At 43.9% G+C, this 14,970-nt stretch overlaps 1 protein-coding gene across 2 annotated transcripts in view; it reads right to left on the reverse strand.

Moving 5' to 3' along the window:
* pals1b (protein associated with LIN7 1, MAGUK p55 family member b) overlaps positions 1 to 13,996 on the reverse strand; it is a 70,584-nt gene extending 56,588 nt beyond the window's left edge. For both annotated transcript variants that reach the window (XM_084314579.1, XM_084314578.1), the window contains exons 1-2: positions 13,859 to 13,996; positions 3,543 to 4,053 (exon numbers count right to left, since the gene is read on the reverse strand). In XM_084314579.1, coding sequence (XP_084170705.1) covers positions 3,543 to 3,903 — 361 coding nt within the window. In that variant the 5' untranslated portion in view covers positions 3,904 to 4,053; positions 13,859 to 13,996. The remainder of the gene's footprint in view (positions 1 to 3,542; positions 4,054 to 13,858) is intronic.
* Between the last annotated feature and the right edge of the window lie 974 nt (positions 13,997 to 14,970).

Here is a 14,970-nt window from a genome sequence, read left to right on the forward strand (position 1 = left end):
CTCTACAGCAGATATCTCTACAGCAGACATCTCTACAGCAGATATCTCTACAACAGACATCTCTACAGCAGACATCTCTACAGCAGATATCTCTACAGCAGACATCTCTACAGCAGATATCTCTACAGCAGACATCTCCAGAACTAAGTGAATCACAGTGAACCTATCTGGATAGACAGATAGCAGGCTATTTGTTTGTTTTATTTTGGGTGAACTGCCCCTGTAATGTTATCAGAGGAGAGATCATCTGAGGGACAGTAAAGATGTGATACTGTGTGTGTGTGTGTGTGTGTGTGTGTGTGTGTGTGTGTGTGTGTGTGTGTGTAGGTGTGTGTGTGTGTGTGTGTGTGTGTGTGTGTGTGTGTGTGTGTGTGTGTGTGTGTGTGTGTGTGTGTGTGTGTGTTAAAGTACACCAGCTGATTGACAGCTCTTCCAATAGTAGATCAAAACTGACCCCTAAATGGATTTTTTTTTTGTAATGGTTATGGTTAAGGTAAGGGGTAAGGTTAGACATGTATTGGTGAAGATTAAGGTTAGCTTCAGGGTTAAGGAATTAATTTATATTGATGACAATGTCCCAGATTTTAGCCTAGGTCAATACACATGTGTGTGTGTGTGCGCGCTCGTGTGTGTGCTTGTGCGTGTGCGTGTGTGTGTGCGTGCGTCTAAATATGTGGCATTATTCCCTTCCATTGAGAATCCACATCAGCTAAAAGAACACAGGTACCGTCTTCGCCTCGTCCTCACAGGACCAATTAACCCACAGACTCTCTTCATCCCAAAGAACGTCCTCGGATGATTAACGACCCCTTTTGTGCAACGAAACAGGAAGCGTTATGACCAAGAAATAAAGAAAAGAAAGAAAGAAAGAACATAATAATCTGATATCATCAATCGTCTCCCGATTCAGTCCAGAACCGGGGCCAAGGATAAAGTGTGTATAAAAGGAGGACTCCCCCCGTATATATAAACACCCCCCCCCCCCCCCCCGTCCTCTGCTGACCTCCGGGTGACCCCCCACAGCCATTGTTCTCGCTCCTTTGTTCCACAAGGTTGTTGTGAAAGTTCTCCTCCTGGTGTCGTGTTCTCCTCCTCCTCTGCTCCCTCAGCTTCCCCTTCCTCCTTCACCCCCCCCCCTCTCCTCCCCGTGGACCACAGCACCTCCCCTCTCTGCCCCCCCTCCTCTCCTCCCCGTGTACCACAGCACCTCCCCTCTCTGCCCCCCTCCTCTCCTCCCCGTGGACCACAGCACCTCCCCTCTCTGCCCCCCCCCCCCCCCCCCTCTCCTCCCCGTGGACCACAGCACCTCCCCTCTCTGCCCCCCCCCCCCCCCCCCCCCCTCTCCTCCCCGTGGACCACAGCACCTCCCCTCTCTGCACGCCATGACGACAGGGACATGGTGGTCTTCTGTGAATGTGGCCTGGGAGTGGGAGTGGTAGTGGGGGGGGGTGTTGTGGCCTGAGAGTGGGGGGTGTTGCTGCCCTGCCCACGATGCACATTGTGAATGAGTTGCAGCGCAGCTTCCTGGTGGTCCTCCTGGTTAGTTTGGAATGAACCAGCAGCTGTTTCCATTCCACTAGAAGAACTGCTGTTTTCCAGGATCCAGAAGCTGGCTTCAAGTTATAATTCAATGCGTATGATGGGCAGCATTTCTCCTCTTTTTATATTCAGAGTTAATTATATATTGTTACATTGTTTATTTTTTCTCATATAATATTCAGAGTTAATTATATTGTGTTTACACTGTTTATATATTATTCACATATTTTTATACTCGGATCAAATTGTGTTGCCTATATTTACGTCTTTCTTCCACTAGGGGTGTAGTGGTAAGTGTAACGGTATCCGTACCGAACCGTTTCAGTGCTGGACCTTCGTTAACGGTGCGTTAACCACTAACGGAACGCATGTGCAGAAGCTTTTTTTGGGTGCAGAATTTTATTCAAAACTCCCCAAGTTCACCCCTTCCTCCCAAAATATATAATTGGCGCAAAGTGCCAGGTGTTCGTTCAACCCTCTCTCTCTCTCTCTCTCTCTCTCTCTCTCTCTCTCTCTCACTCTCTCTCTCAGTGCGTGAGGTGGAAGGGGCCGTCTCTCGGAGATCAAATTAATGATATGAAACGGGACCTGCAAAAGCTGCATGACGCTTATTTTTTTTTCTCTATTCAATAACGTTTTACCCTGAGGGATGATTTACAATAAAGTTCTAACAACAGAAAAGTAGGCTACTTACCGTACATTCTTGACGCTAGAACTCCAGCTGTAGTTTACATAGCTTGCATATTAAAAACGGTCTCGAGCTTCCACAAGTTAATCAAAATCCGGCGAAGTATTTCCAACCGGGGCTCGAGATGCTCAGAGTACAAACCACTGTCTTCTGGTTGTTGTTGTTGTTGTTGTTGTTCATTATTACTCGCACGTCGTTGTTCAGATGTCGCGTGTCTCCTATCCATCATGCAGCGCTTTTACAAGTCCATTATTAATTTGAATATAGAATATTCATTGACAGCCCTACTTAACAGTAACTGCACACTACATCACCCCTGAGTGTGGAACATGGAAAGCCAAACTTTCCCCCACTGTACCAAAAACCCGTACCGAACCCGTGACTTCAAAACCCAGGTACGTACCGAACCGTGATTTTTGTGTACCGTTACACCCCTAGTATCTACTATTACCCTGCCCATACCATAACCCCCCCCCCCCCCCCCTGCTCCCCCGTGCTGCTATGACGCCTGAATTTCCCCAAGGGGATCAATAAAGGAATATCTCATCTCATCTTATCTTATGAAGCTGGCGGCGAGGTGACCGAGGCACAGAACACGTTTGTACCTTTTATGTCCGATAAATAATCACAGCTTCCTCAGAACAATAAGAACTTGTTGTGATTATTGCATAGTAATAGTTTAGTCACAGCAAGTATAGCATAGGGACATAGAAGTAAAAATTGTATATTGTATAGTAGTGTACAATAGGACCCAGTGCCTTGAAGTGATTTATTAACATGTCTATTTTAATCACGTCTATTCGACTTATTTTATTACTAGCGATGCTCGATATTGGCTTTTTTACCGATATCCGATATACCGATATTGTCCAACTCTTAATTTCCGATACCGATATCAACCGATACCGATATATGCAGGGTTTCCCCCCAAAAAAAACGGAATAACTTCAGGTAATTAACATTGATTATCTCTTGTCGTGGAATTAACACAACATTATGCATACTTTTGACAATAAATAAAATCAGAATTTGTTCTTACTTACTTGCCTGGGTAAATAAAGGTTAAATTAATGTAAATTTAATTTTTTTTTGAAAACAGATACCGATATTTTCCGATATCACATTTTTATGCCGATATTGGCCAATAATATCGGACATCCCTAATTATTACTATTGTATTTTTGCACAATCGTAGTGGGCTTGGCCAACCGCATTTGACTGCATGCCCTGGTATGTATGTGATGAATAAACTCTTGAATCTTGACTTTAACTCAATAATAACCATGACCCTTGAACTCCGAGCTCTCTCACTCACCCGCCACAGGGTCCGGGGGCGCAGGAGACCTGTCGTCGCTGCCGGCCGCGCCCTCCTTCCCGTCGAAGGTGGGGTTGTCGATGCCCACCTTGGGGTTCTGGGCCAGCTTCTTGAGCCTGAGCGAGGCGTTGGGGTCGATCTCGTGCTTTGCCCTGCCTTCGTCCTCCCTCCTCTTCCTCAGCTCCTCCTGGTAGTGCTGGATCCGCTCCATCTGGGGGCCGCAGCGCGAGGCGTTAGCGCCACCGCCGCCTCCCTCCTCCTCCCCGGGACAGTCCACGGCCCTCTCCGCGTGGGGCTTGGTGGCCTCATGGCCGCTCGGGTCCTCCTTCGCGTAGCCGTTCATGTGGGACGTCGTGATCATCGCCGCTCCCCGGTGCCACCGGGGGTCAGAGCTCCCTGGGTGCTGCTGCTGCTGCTGCTGCTACGGGCTGCGGTGGGGACCTCTCAGCTCAGGAGCCGTGACGGGTGTAATCCTTGTGTTCTCCCCATCATCGCCCCCCGCGCGCCGCTCCTGTAACACAATGGTGCCGTTAAGACCGTCACCGTCACCGCCACCACCGTCACCACATTCTCAGTAAACCCATAGAGACACAATGGTGCCGTTAAGACCGTCACCGTCACCGCCACCACCGTCACCAAATTCTCAGTAAACCCATAGAGACACACAATGGTGCCGTTTTCCCAAAAATAGAGAACGATCAAAGTGAGCCGACGACGGCCACCATTACTTAACTGCAGCTAGAGCCACGGGACACGTGATGCTATGGAACACCTTGAAATCATCCTCACGGCCACGTTTTTGGAATATAATAAAAAGCCCCAGCCAGGTACAGAGCAGAGCCTACAACAAGTAATCAAACCAAGAAAAATAGATCATAATAATCCAATAATAAAATAATGTCAAATGTTTTTTTTAACCCTTAGCCGTCTGTAGTGTGGTAGTGAAAGGGTTAATAATAGTGAGTACCTTTAATGAAACTGAAGTGCATTTTTGCTGCGTTTGATGATCTCTAGGCCTGTTATTATGGACTCAAAAGCCTGATAACAGCAGTGAGTCACTTCCTGTTGTTTTTAAACACTCTGTTGACCGCTGCCTCCGTCTTGACCCTGTGTTGTTGTTTTATACACAGAGACCATGCTGGAACTAGGCTAAGTCTGTCATCATCAATGCACTTTGTTTGTATTATGGCTGGGCAATGATTCTATTTGTGCATTTTTTTATCTTTCAATGGGATCGCATGGTGAGATGAGACTGCAGTATGATACTGTGGTACACAATTCTTAAAATAGTGAAAACAAGCACTCAAATCGTGTGGTACCATGCAGTTCGATGTAATGAAACCAATTGGATTAGACCTATTTAGACTTTGCATGCATAAGCCGATGTTGTGGTATCAATGCAGGGGAGGGAGGGAGGGGGGGGGGGGGGCACAGAATGTGTGTGTCGTTTTCTTTCTTCCAGGATGGCTGCTGCCTGTAACCACATTGGTAAACACTTTCAAAAGAAAATGCCTACTTTCTCTCTGTGCAGTGATAGAGTAGGTGAAAAACTGGAAAAGCAGGATACTACTGTTCTACTGTGAATTATTCACAAGATCCGGTAATAAGAAGAACAACGAATTGTTGTATTTTTTGTTTGTATATTTCTCATAAATCAACACATAGCAGCGCCTGTTGTTTTGCACATTAAATGTGCAAAATGTTGTTGTCTCTTGCACATAATGGATGCTATTAGGGATGTCCGATATTATCGGAAAATATCGGTATCGGTTTAAAAAGAAAAGAAAGAAATTACATTTCTATAACCTTTATTTACCCAGGCAAGCAAGTAAGAACAAATTCTGATTTTATTTATTGTCAAAAGTATGCATAATGTTATGTTAATTCCACAACAAGACATATGTAATGTTAATTACCTGAAATTATTAAGTTTTTTTGGCGGGGGAAACCCTGCATATATCGGTATCGGTTGATATCGGTATCGGAAATTAAGAGTTGGACAATATCGGTATATCGGTATCGGTAAAAAAGCCAATATCGAGCATCCACATTTACATTTACATTTAGTCATTTAGCTGACGCTTTTATCCCTAGTTGCTATGTTACAGGCAGCCATCCTGGAAGAAATAAAACCATGTAACATTCCATGCAAGGCCTCTATTACATCATGAAGTTCTTCTTCCATATCGTCCACTAGACTAAACTGACTGAAGGTTAGGCTGAGAAAGGTCAGCTCAGGTCAGAACCAAAACAACCATCCCTCCCACACACACACCGCTAATCTCACTGACTCTTAACATGGCAACCTCTCTGTCCTCACTCACCTGCAAGCCTTTAAATTTAGCCTCGTCCCAAACCAGCATGACTCAGCTACGTCAAAATAGTTCCCTCCAGAGCTGGGAGGTATATACCGAATGTGAATACCGTCACGGTATCCGTGCAAAGGTATGGGTTTTTATAGTACTGTTGTAAGGTCATCCACAATATATATTGTTAATAAAAAATACATATAGGCCTTTATACTGTACATTTTTAAGTTATGTTCTTTTTTAAGTATTAAAAAGTCTAAAATAGACCGTTTTGAATGAAATAGCACCACGAAGACACCTGTAGTACAAGATAAAGTCATTTGAAAATGTGTCATATATCACGTTGTGATTTGTACTGGAAAAAGATACCGTCAAAACTCAAACAAAATATCACAGGGCATATATCGCCCAGCCCTGGTTCCTCTGATTTCTTGAATAGTCCTTGTATATACTGGTATAGAGGATGTAATAGCCAAGTAAAGATGTTTTTATGAGACAATTAACCACTAGGCTAGCTGCCACTGCTGTGGATTAAAATCTATTTCAAGGATGCTAGTTGAAAGTTATATTAATCCGGATTAGCAAATGTGGTGGTATGACTGTATGATGTTCGCTCTGCGTGTATAGGCTAGCTAATGAAGTTCTTTCTTTTGGATCTTTTAACAGGTGTGATCTTGGGCTCTGAAGTGAGTGTTCTCCTGCTCACAGATATAACAGGTCTAAAAGATACAATGTTTGTTAGACTGAGGAGATATGAAATCACAATATGGTGTACAGAACACAATACGTTGAACAACTTAAAAGGTGCTGTAAGTGGTATTTATTTGTTTGTTAAAATAAGTGGTCTACATGTTCTCTACAATCAAACAGCCATCACTGATATAGATTGCCTGGTCGGTCAACATGGGTCTCCCAGTCCCTCCTGCTCTGCAGTAAACACAAAATAAATGTTTCTGGTATCTCGGTCCCACTTTATCCAATCAGGTGAGAGAACTCCACACTGCAAAAATGGTCTGACAAAAATAACTAATAGAAATGTGTCCTTGAAACAAGTAAAACAATCTGCCAGTGCAGTAAGAAAATGTGGCATGGCAAGATTTGATATAAGTAAAAAAATATCTAGGGTTCTCTCTCCTGATTGGATGAAATGGGAACGGGATACCAAAACATTTATTTTGTGTTTACTGCAGATCTGAGGGACTAGTGGGAGACCCATGTTACTGACCAGACACTCTATATCAGTGATGGCTGTTGGAATGAAGAGCTATTTAACACATTAGTCTAACAAATGTTAGTAAAGAGACTGACATAAACACTAAATACTTTCTACTTTAAGTGTAAATGCCATACACATACAGTAAATTACCTTTTATCAAAATACTAACCATTAAATACAGGTTGTAATCTGTAAATGTATTTGATTTTACTGTCATTTGACAGTAAGTATTTGGCAAACAATAATAACATTGATGACAGACATTTACCGTTTTCTTGCAGCTTTTTTTCTTACAGTGTATAGTCAGCCATGCATCCACACAACACATGGCCGCCACCCCCCCCCCCCCCCCCCCCCCCCCCTCTAATCATGTCTAGTAGCAGGTCTATCCCTCCGCTCCTGGTCCAAGCTGCAACCCCCTCCCCTACGGCAGCACTTAACTCCGTTTAGAGTGGTGATGGTGCGCGGCTGACAAACAGCAGACAACCATAGGGCCATCTGCTCCTGAGGGCTTAATTAAGCCTGGGATCTCCTGCTCTGCCCCGGCTTGGCGACAGGAGCGCTGGGGGGGGGGGGGGACGGACCTACAGTATACCTGAACAGAATGAAGATGCCTGCCCGCCCTGGACACATGCCCGGCTACTAGCATGCAAGCCCACGGCCATGAACGCCCCGCGCGCCAACTCCAACGTACCTGTAGGGTTGGGCATCGTTTGGATTTGAACGATTCCGGTTCCGATTCCGATTCTCCATATATCGATTCCTGTTCTAAGCTATTCTCGATTCCGATTCTTTGAGGTGCAGGTCAAAACAGGTCACAGCTTATTTCGCAGGAGAATTTTTTTTCTTTTTTCTTTTATATTATATATTTTTTTCATACTATTCACATTTTCAGTTGACTTGATACAGTTTAATTTGGTTGCTGTACTGTAACTAGGGTATTAATTAACAAAGTAAATTTTTTTTAATTTTTTTATTTATTTTTTAAGAATCAAAATTACCGGAAGTTAGGAACCAGTTCCTATTAGAACCGGTTTCCAGTGCCAACCCCAACCTACCTGACCAGAAAGTATGGCTAACTACGACGGGTGTGACATGTGCACGGGAGAGGAGGGGGGGGGGGTGCTTAAAACGTGTGGATTCGGATTAGGCCGTGTGTGAAATTATTACGCATGGTTTTTAAATACAATCGGCCAAATACAATTAACATACTGTTTCGTTGTGTTGCATGAAGTGAATTTACATGATGGCAATCAGCTAAATGTGATCAGACACAGTCTACAAACTGGAGGCTACATGTTCAGAGATCTAGGCTTATATTATTTGTTGTGGTATAGCTGGTCGGTGTGTGTTTGAGTGGAAAGGTCTTTACATATTATCCAGCAAGAAGCACCGTTGGCATGTTATTATGTCCGTTTTGGGAAATGTAAAACAATATAAATCTACATATTATGGGAAACACTGTTTGGAGCTGTCGGGTCACTGGGCTCAAACCTGTGTAGTCAAACAGTACGATGGAGTCCAAGTACAAACATTTGGCTTAAAGGGGAACTATTTTACTATTTCTTTCACTATTTGGGCACTTTTACACAATTCCTGTGAGTCTATGGAACACCTCTGTAATATATATATTTTTTTTATTCATTGTTTTGTATTTCTAATCAAGTCCTCAAAAACAGCATTTTTCTACCTCAAGATCTCGAGCTGTTTTGAGCCTGGGCTCCTAAACCACTGCACAGCAGCGTCGTCGCCTGAACATTAACAATACATGCAGCGGTGTCTTTATGACATCACATATCGCGCACATTTTCAAATGACTCAGTTCAGTGAGGGTGAATATTGTGAGAGGAGAATTGGAAGAATGCGCCAATATGAGAATTTTGAGACATAGATCATATTAATATAAGTTCACATAGCTAGGAAACAATGCTAAACACTCAAAAAGGCCATTTATAAGATAGTTCCCCTTTAACTGATTAATTGAGGACGACTTGATTAAGAGCTCTCTCTCTCTCTCTGAGAACTTGTGTACAAATTATTGTGTTTTAATCCTGTTCCTTTTAGACCGACTGCAGACTGGCGTAAACATTCTCCAGCTATTAGTGGCCAGTTAAAGGTGCTGTACGTAGTATTTTTTTGTTTGTTATTATAATATGTGGTCTACATGTTAACATAATAGCTCTATGTTCTGACAGCCATCACTGATATAGAGTGTTTGGTCAGTAACATGGGTCACTCACAGTCCCTCCGCTCGCAGGGAACACAAAATGCATTGTGTGGTATCCCGTTCCCAATTTCTCAACATAAATAAGAAATAAAAACTAGTTTTAAGCATGTGTCTTTGATTACAAATGTGTCCTAAAATAATCTACCAGTACAGTAAGCTAATTTGGCTTGGCAAGATTGAAATAAGTACACATGAGGGTCCTCTCTCCTGATTGGATGACGTGGGAAGGGGTACCAGAACATTTCTTTTCTGTTTACTGCAGAGCGGAGGGACTGGGAGACCCATGTTACTGACCAGACACTCTATATCAGTGATGGCTGTTTACTGCAGAGTGGAGGGACTGGGAGACCCAGGTTACTGACCAGACACTCTATATCAGTGATGGCTGTTTACTGCAGAGCAGGAGGGACTGAGAGACCCATGTTACTGACCAGACACTCTATATCAGTGATGGCTGTTTACTGCAGAGTGGAGGGACTGGGAGACCCATGTTACTGACCAGACACTCTATATCAGTGATGGCTGTTTACTGCAGAGCAGGAGGGACTGAGAGACCCATGTTACTGACCAGACACTCTATATCAGTGATGGCTGTTACTGCAGAGTGGAGGGACTGGGAGACCCATGTTACTGACCAGACACTCTATATCAGTGATGACTGTTTACTGCAGAGTGGAGGGACTGGGAGACCCATGTTACTGACCAGACACTCTGTATCAGTGATGGCTGTTTACTGCAGAGTGGAGGGACTGGGAGACCCATGTTACTGACCAGACACTCTATCAGTGATGGCTGTTTACTGCAGAGCGGAGGGACTGGGAGACCCATGTTACTGACCAGACACTCTATATCAGTGATGGCTGTTTACTGCAGAGTGGAGGGACTGGGAGACCCAGGTTACTGACCAGACACTCTATATCAGTGATGGCTGTTTACTGCAGAGCAGGAGGCACTGAGAGACCCATGTTACTGACCAGACACTCTATATCAGTGATGGCTGTTTACTGCAGAGTGGAGGGACTGGGAGACCCATGTTACTGACCAGACACTCTATATCAGTGATGACTGTTTACTGCAGAGTGGAGGGACTGGGAGACCCATGTTACTGACCAGACACTCTATCAGTGATGGCTGTTTACTGCAGAGCGGAGGGACTGGGAGACCCATGTTACTGACCAGACACTCTGTATCAGTGATGGCTGTTTACTGCAGAGTGGAGGGACTGGGAGACCCATGTTACTGACCAGACACTCTATATCAGTGATGGCTGTTTACTACAGAGCGGAGGGACTGGGAGACCCATGTTACTGACCAGACACTCTATATCAGTGATGGTTGTTGTCGGAATGTAGAGCTATTTAACAGTTAACAAAACAATAACACTTGCCTTGGTCAGTCCTTGGTGAAATCAGTTTTGATTGATTGATTGATTGGAAATGTTATTAACAGATTGCAGAATGGGTACAATACAGTACAGCTCAATGCAGACCAGAGAAAGACTTTCGTCTTGTTTACATTAGGGTCCCCCATTTTCAATTCATCGTAACATATATGACATACATGACAATACAATTACGATGAATTGAAAATGGGGGACCCTGATGTAAACAAGACGAAAGTCTTTCTCTGGTCTGCATCCCCTTAACAATTGTATGTATTGAGCTGTACTGTACTGTACCCATTCTGCAATCTGTTAATAAAGTTTTCAATCAATTCAATCAAACAGTCAGATAGACAGTACTGCTACATCTATTCTAGACATTTATGACATACCAGATCTACAAATACAGTACTGTTTGTGATACAAAAAAATAGTCTAAAAATAGAGTATACACATTTGAGGGGGAATTTGAGGGAGTTGATTTAATTCAAAATAGGTGTAAATGGACTATTCACTCAACCATATAGAAAATATAGCTTAGTGTCACATGCAGCACTAACTGGAGCTACATGGCGGGCTTGGCTAAAAATAAACGTTTTCCTAGAGCCACTTAGGTGAGGTGAGGTAACTAACACTATCACTCAGTTCCACTGTTAGTCGACGTGAACACTACCTAACTAGATACCCAGATAGAGAACAGGTGAATGAATGAATGAAAACTTTATTTAACAGATTGCAGAATGGGTACAGAATGGGAGGGGAGAGAGCAGATGGTGGAGGTAAACGGTACCCTATCCCCCCCCCTCACAGTAAACTGTGGTGTTCCACAAGGAAGCATACTAGGTCCGCTACTGTTCCTAATTTATGCAAATGACATGTCGTCAGCTTGTGACTGCAACTTGTTCCTGTTTGCGGACGACTCAGCCCTGCTGGTCTCTGACAAGAACAAATTACAGGTTGAAAAAACCCTCAGCTCAGAACTAAGCAAAATCTGCATATGGCTCGCTGATAACAAACTATCATTACACATGGGCAAAACAGAGTCCATTCTCTTCGGTTCAAATAACAAACTCAGCAAGGCCGACGGCTTCTCAGTTACAGTGGGTGACAATATTGTCACAAGGAAAGAAGATATTACCTACCTGGGTTCCATCCTAGAGGCAAATCTTTCCTGTGACAAAATGGCATCCAATGTAATAAAAAAAGTCAACCAACGAACTCGTTTCTTGTACCGGATCTCCTCACTGGTAAACAAGAATACCCTGAAGACTCTAGCAGGAGCACTCATTCAAGGGTACTACGACTATGCTTGCACCTCATGGTACCAAAGCACCTCAAAGGCGCTAAAAACAAAATTACAAACATCTCAAAACAAACTGGTCAGACTACTGCTTGACCTTACTCCTAGAACCCACCTCACCCCTGCCCACTTTGACAACCTAGGATGGCTTAGAGTAGACGACAGAGTACAGCAACTTGCAATGGGCCTGGTCTACAAGATACACTACACGACCAAGGTACCCATGTACATGACTAAATACTTCCCAAAGGTCAGTGAATACCACGATCACAACACCAGAGGGAGCTCCACAAATCATGTTAAACCCAGATTCGGCTCAAACAAGGGACTAAACACGTTTCGCAATTATGCCACATCAATGTGGAACGCCCTACCCAAAGCTGTAAAGGAATGTGAATCACTACCCACTTTCAAAAACACTCTCAAAAAACACCTAAGGGAGACTGCAACTCGAAACTGGCCCCTGTAAATGTCCGAACACAACCCCCGCCAATGTACAGTAAATTACCAAGTATGGTCTTGTCAATAATCCAATGTACAGTGTTGTTTGTACAGTTGTACAGTGTCCCCCACCCACCCCTCCTACCCACCCCCCCCCCCCCCCCCACCCACCCAACCACCTCCAATGTACAGTCCCCACCCACCCCTCCTACCCAACCCCCCCCCCCCCCCCCCCACTCCTACCCAACCCCCCCCCCCCCCCCACACTCCTACCCCCCCCCCCCCCCCCCCAACCACCTCCAATGTACAGTCCCACCCCCACCTACCCAATCCAATGTACAGTTTCTACGCCTAATGTATATACTCTTTTCTTTCTGGACTCTTTTTGTATCACAAATACAGTACTGTAATTGCAAATCTGGTATGTCATAAATGTATAGATGTAGCAGTACTGTCTATCTGTATGTCATGTATGTCATATATGTTACGATGAATTGGAAATGGGGGACCCTGGTGTAAACAAGACGAAAGTCTTTCTCTGGTCTGCATCCCCTTAACAATTGTATGTATTGAGCTGTACTGCACTGTACCCATTCTGCAATCTGTTAATAAAGTTTTCATTCATTCATTCATTCAGCTCAACACACACAATTGTTAACGAGAGAAATTTTGCAGACCAGAGAAAGACTTTCGTCTTGTTTACATCAGGGTCCCCATCTTCAATTCATAGTTATAGTTATAGGTTATAGTGAACACTACCTAACTAGATACCCAGATAGAGAACAGGTGAATGAATGAATGAATGAATAAATGAATGAAAACTTTATTAACAGATTACAGAATGGGTACAACAATACAAATACAGTACGGCTCATCAATACACACAATTATTAAGAGGATGCAGACCAGAGAAAGACTTTCGTCTTGTTTACATCAGGGTCCCCCATTTTCAATTCATAGTTATTATAGTTATAGGTTATAGTGAACACTACCTAACTAGATACCCAGATAGAGAACAGGTTATAGTAGTATAATAAATAATAATATAGATATAGTTAACCCTTTCACTGCCACACGACAACAGCCGGTTAACCCTTTCACTGCCACACGACAGAAGGTTAACCCTTTCTTTACTATCACACAACAACCGACGGTGATAGTAAAGGGTTAACCTTCTGTCGTGTGGCACAGTGGCAGTGAAAGAAAGGGTTAGTACGAATAATGTGTAATAAAGTACGTAATAATGTGCTCCCCATACATTTTATTACGCGCGTTTAAATAACATACATGTCCATGTTTATTATATACATGTATATGTTTATATATAATAATAGTTTGAACACATTTGAACGTGTCCGGCGGTGACAACTCGAATAAACTCAAAAATAGCTCAAAGTTACTAGAAGAAAGTCTAACGACGTTATAGAAAGAGAGTTACTCACCGATTCAAGTCAGCCGGATAGTTTCCAGAAAGGTAGTCGCCGGGTATTCCTTCCCTCCCTCTCTTATAAAAAGGACGGTGGTGTTTATTCGCAAAGAGAACAACCGTAAGAAGCATTCATTTTCTCCCTCTCTCTCCCTCTCTCCCTCTCTCTCTCACGTGACCGTGCTCACTGCTCAGCTCGTGTCGCCGGTGTCGGGACGAGGCTCGCTCACCGCGCGTGGTGGTGTCTCCTTGGCAACTCACTCCACCGCGCGATCATGCTTTCTACAACGCAGTTGGGCGATTTGCGATTCTGATTGGCCACTGACGTTTCTGGTCATGTGACATGTGCGCCCAATAGCGTGACGAGCTGTGTCTTTGCCCATTTACCGCGTCGAACAGCCTGGCAAAGCACCTGGCGTTCTATCGCCATGCTCTAAGACAAACTCTAACCTTAACCAACTTCGAAAGAGCGCCTAAGCGTAACTGTTAACCAGTGTAGACACTTGCGGTCCCAGGATTGGGCGTACATGTCACATGACCAGAAATGACCTGGCCAATCAGATTCGCAAATCGCCCAACTGCGTTGTAGAAAGCGAGAGAGAGAGAGAGGGGGAGAGAGAGAGAGAGAGAGAGAGAGAGAGATAGAGAGAGAGACATCCAGCGGAATGCAACCACCATAAAGACTGTACAAGAAATTCCGTCTGTAATGTACTGATTTCTTTTGTTTTCTCTGTTTGATTGTTTTGTTTTGTTTGGCTTTGGCAATGTAAACGTATGTTTCCCATGTCAATAAAGCCCATTTGAATTGAATTGAATTGAGAGAGAGAGAGAGAGAGAGAGAGAGAGAGAGAGAGAGAGAGAGAGAGAGAGAGAGAGAGAGAGAGAGAGAGAGGCATGCGCAAACCGTTATCCCCGCTTGCACCCATTCTCCTACGCAGAGAGTTGGACGACGTTCCACTGTGTTTAGCAGGCTTTGATTGATTGATTGATTGATTGATTGATTGATTGATTGATTGATTGATTGATTGATTGAAAACTTTATTAACAGATTGCAGAATGGGTACAACAATACAGTACAGCTCAATACACACAATTGTTAAGGGGATGCAGACCAGAGAGCGACTTTCG

Source organism: Notolepis coatsorum (genome assembly GCF_963971535.1).
Source record: "Notolepis coatsorum genome assembly, chromosome: 5".
NCBI classification, from domain to species: domain Eukaryota; kingdom Metazoa; phylum Chordata; class Actinopteri; order Aulopiformes; family Paralepididae; genus Notolepis; species Notolepis coatsorum.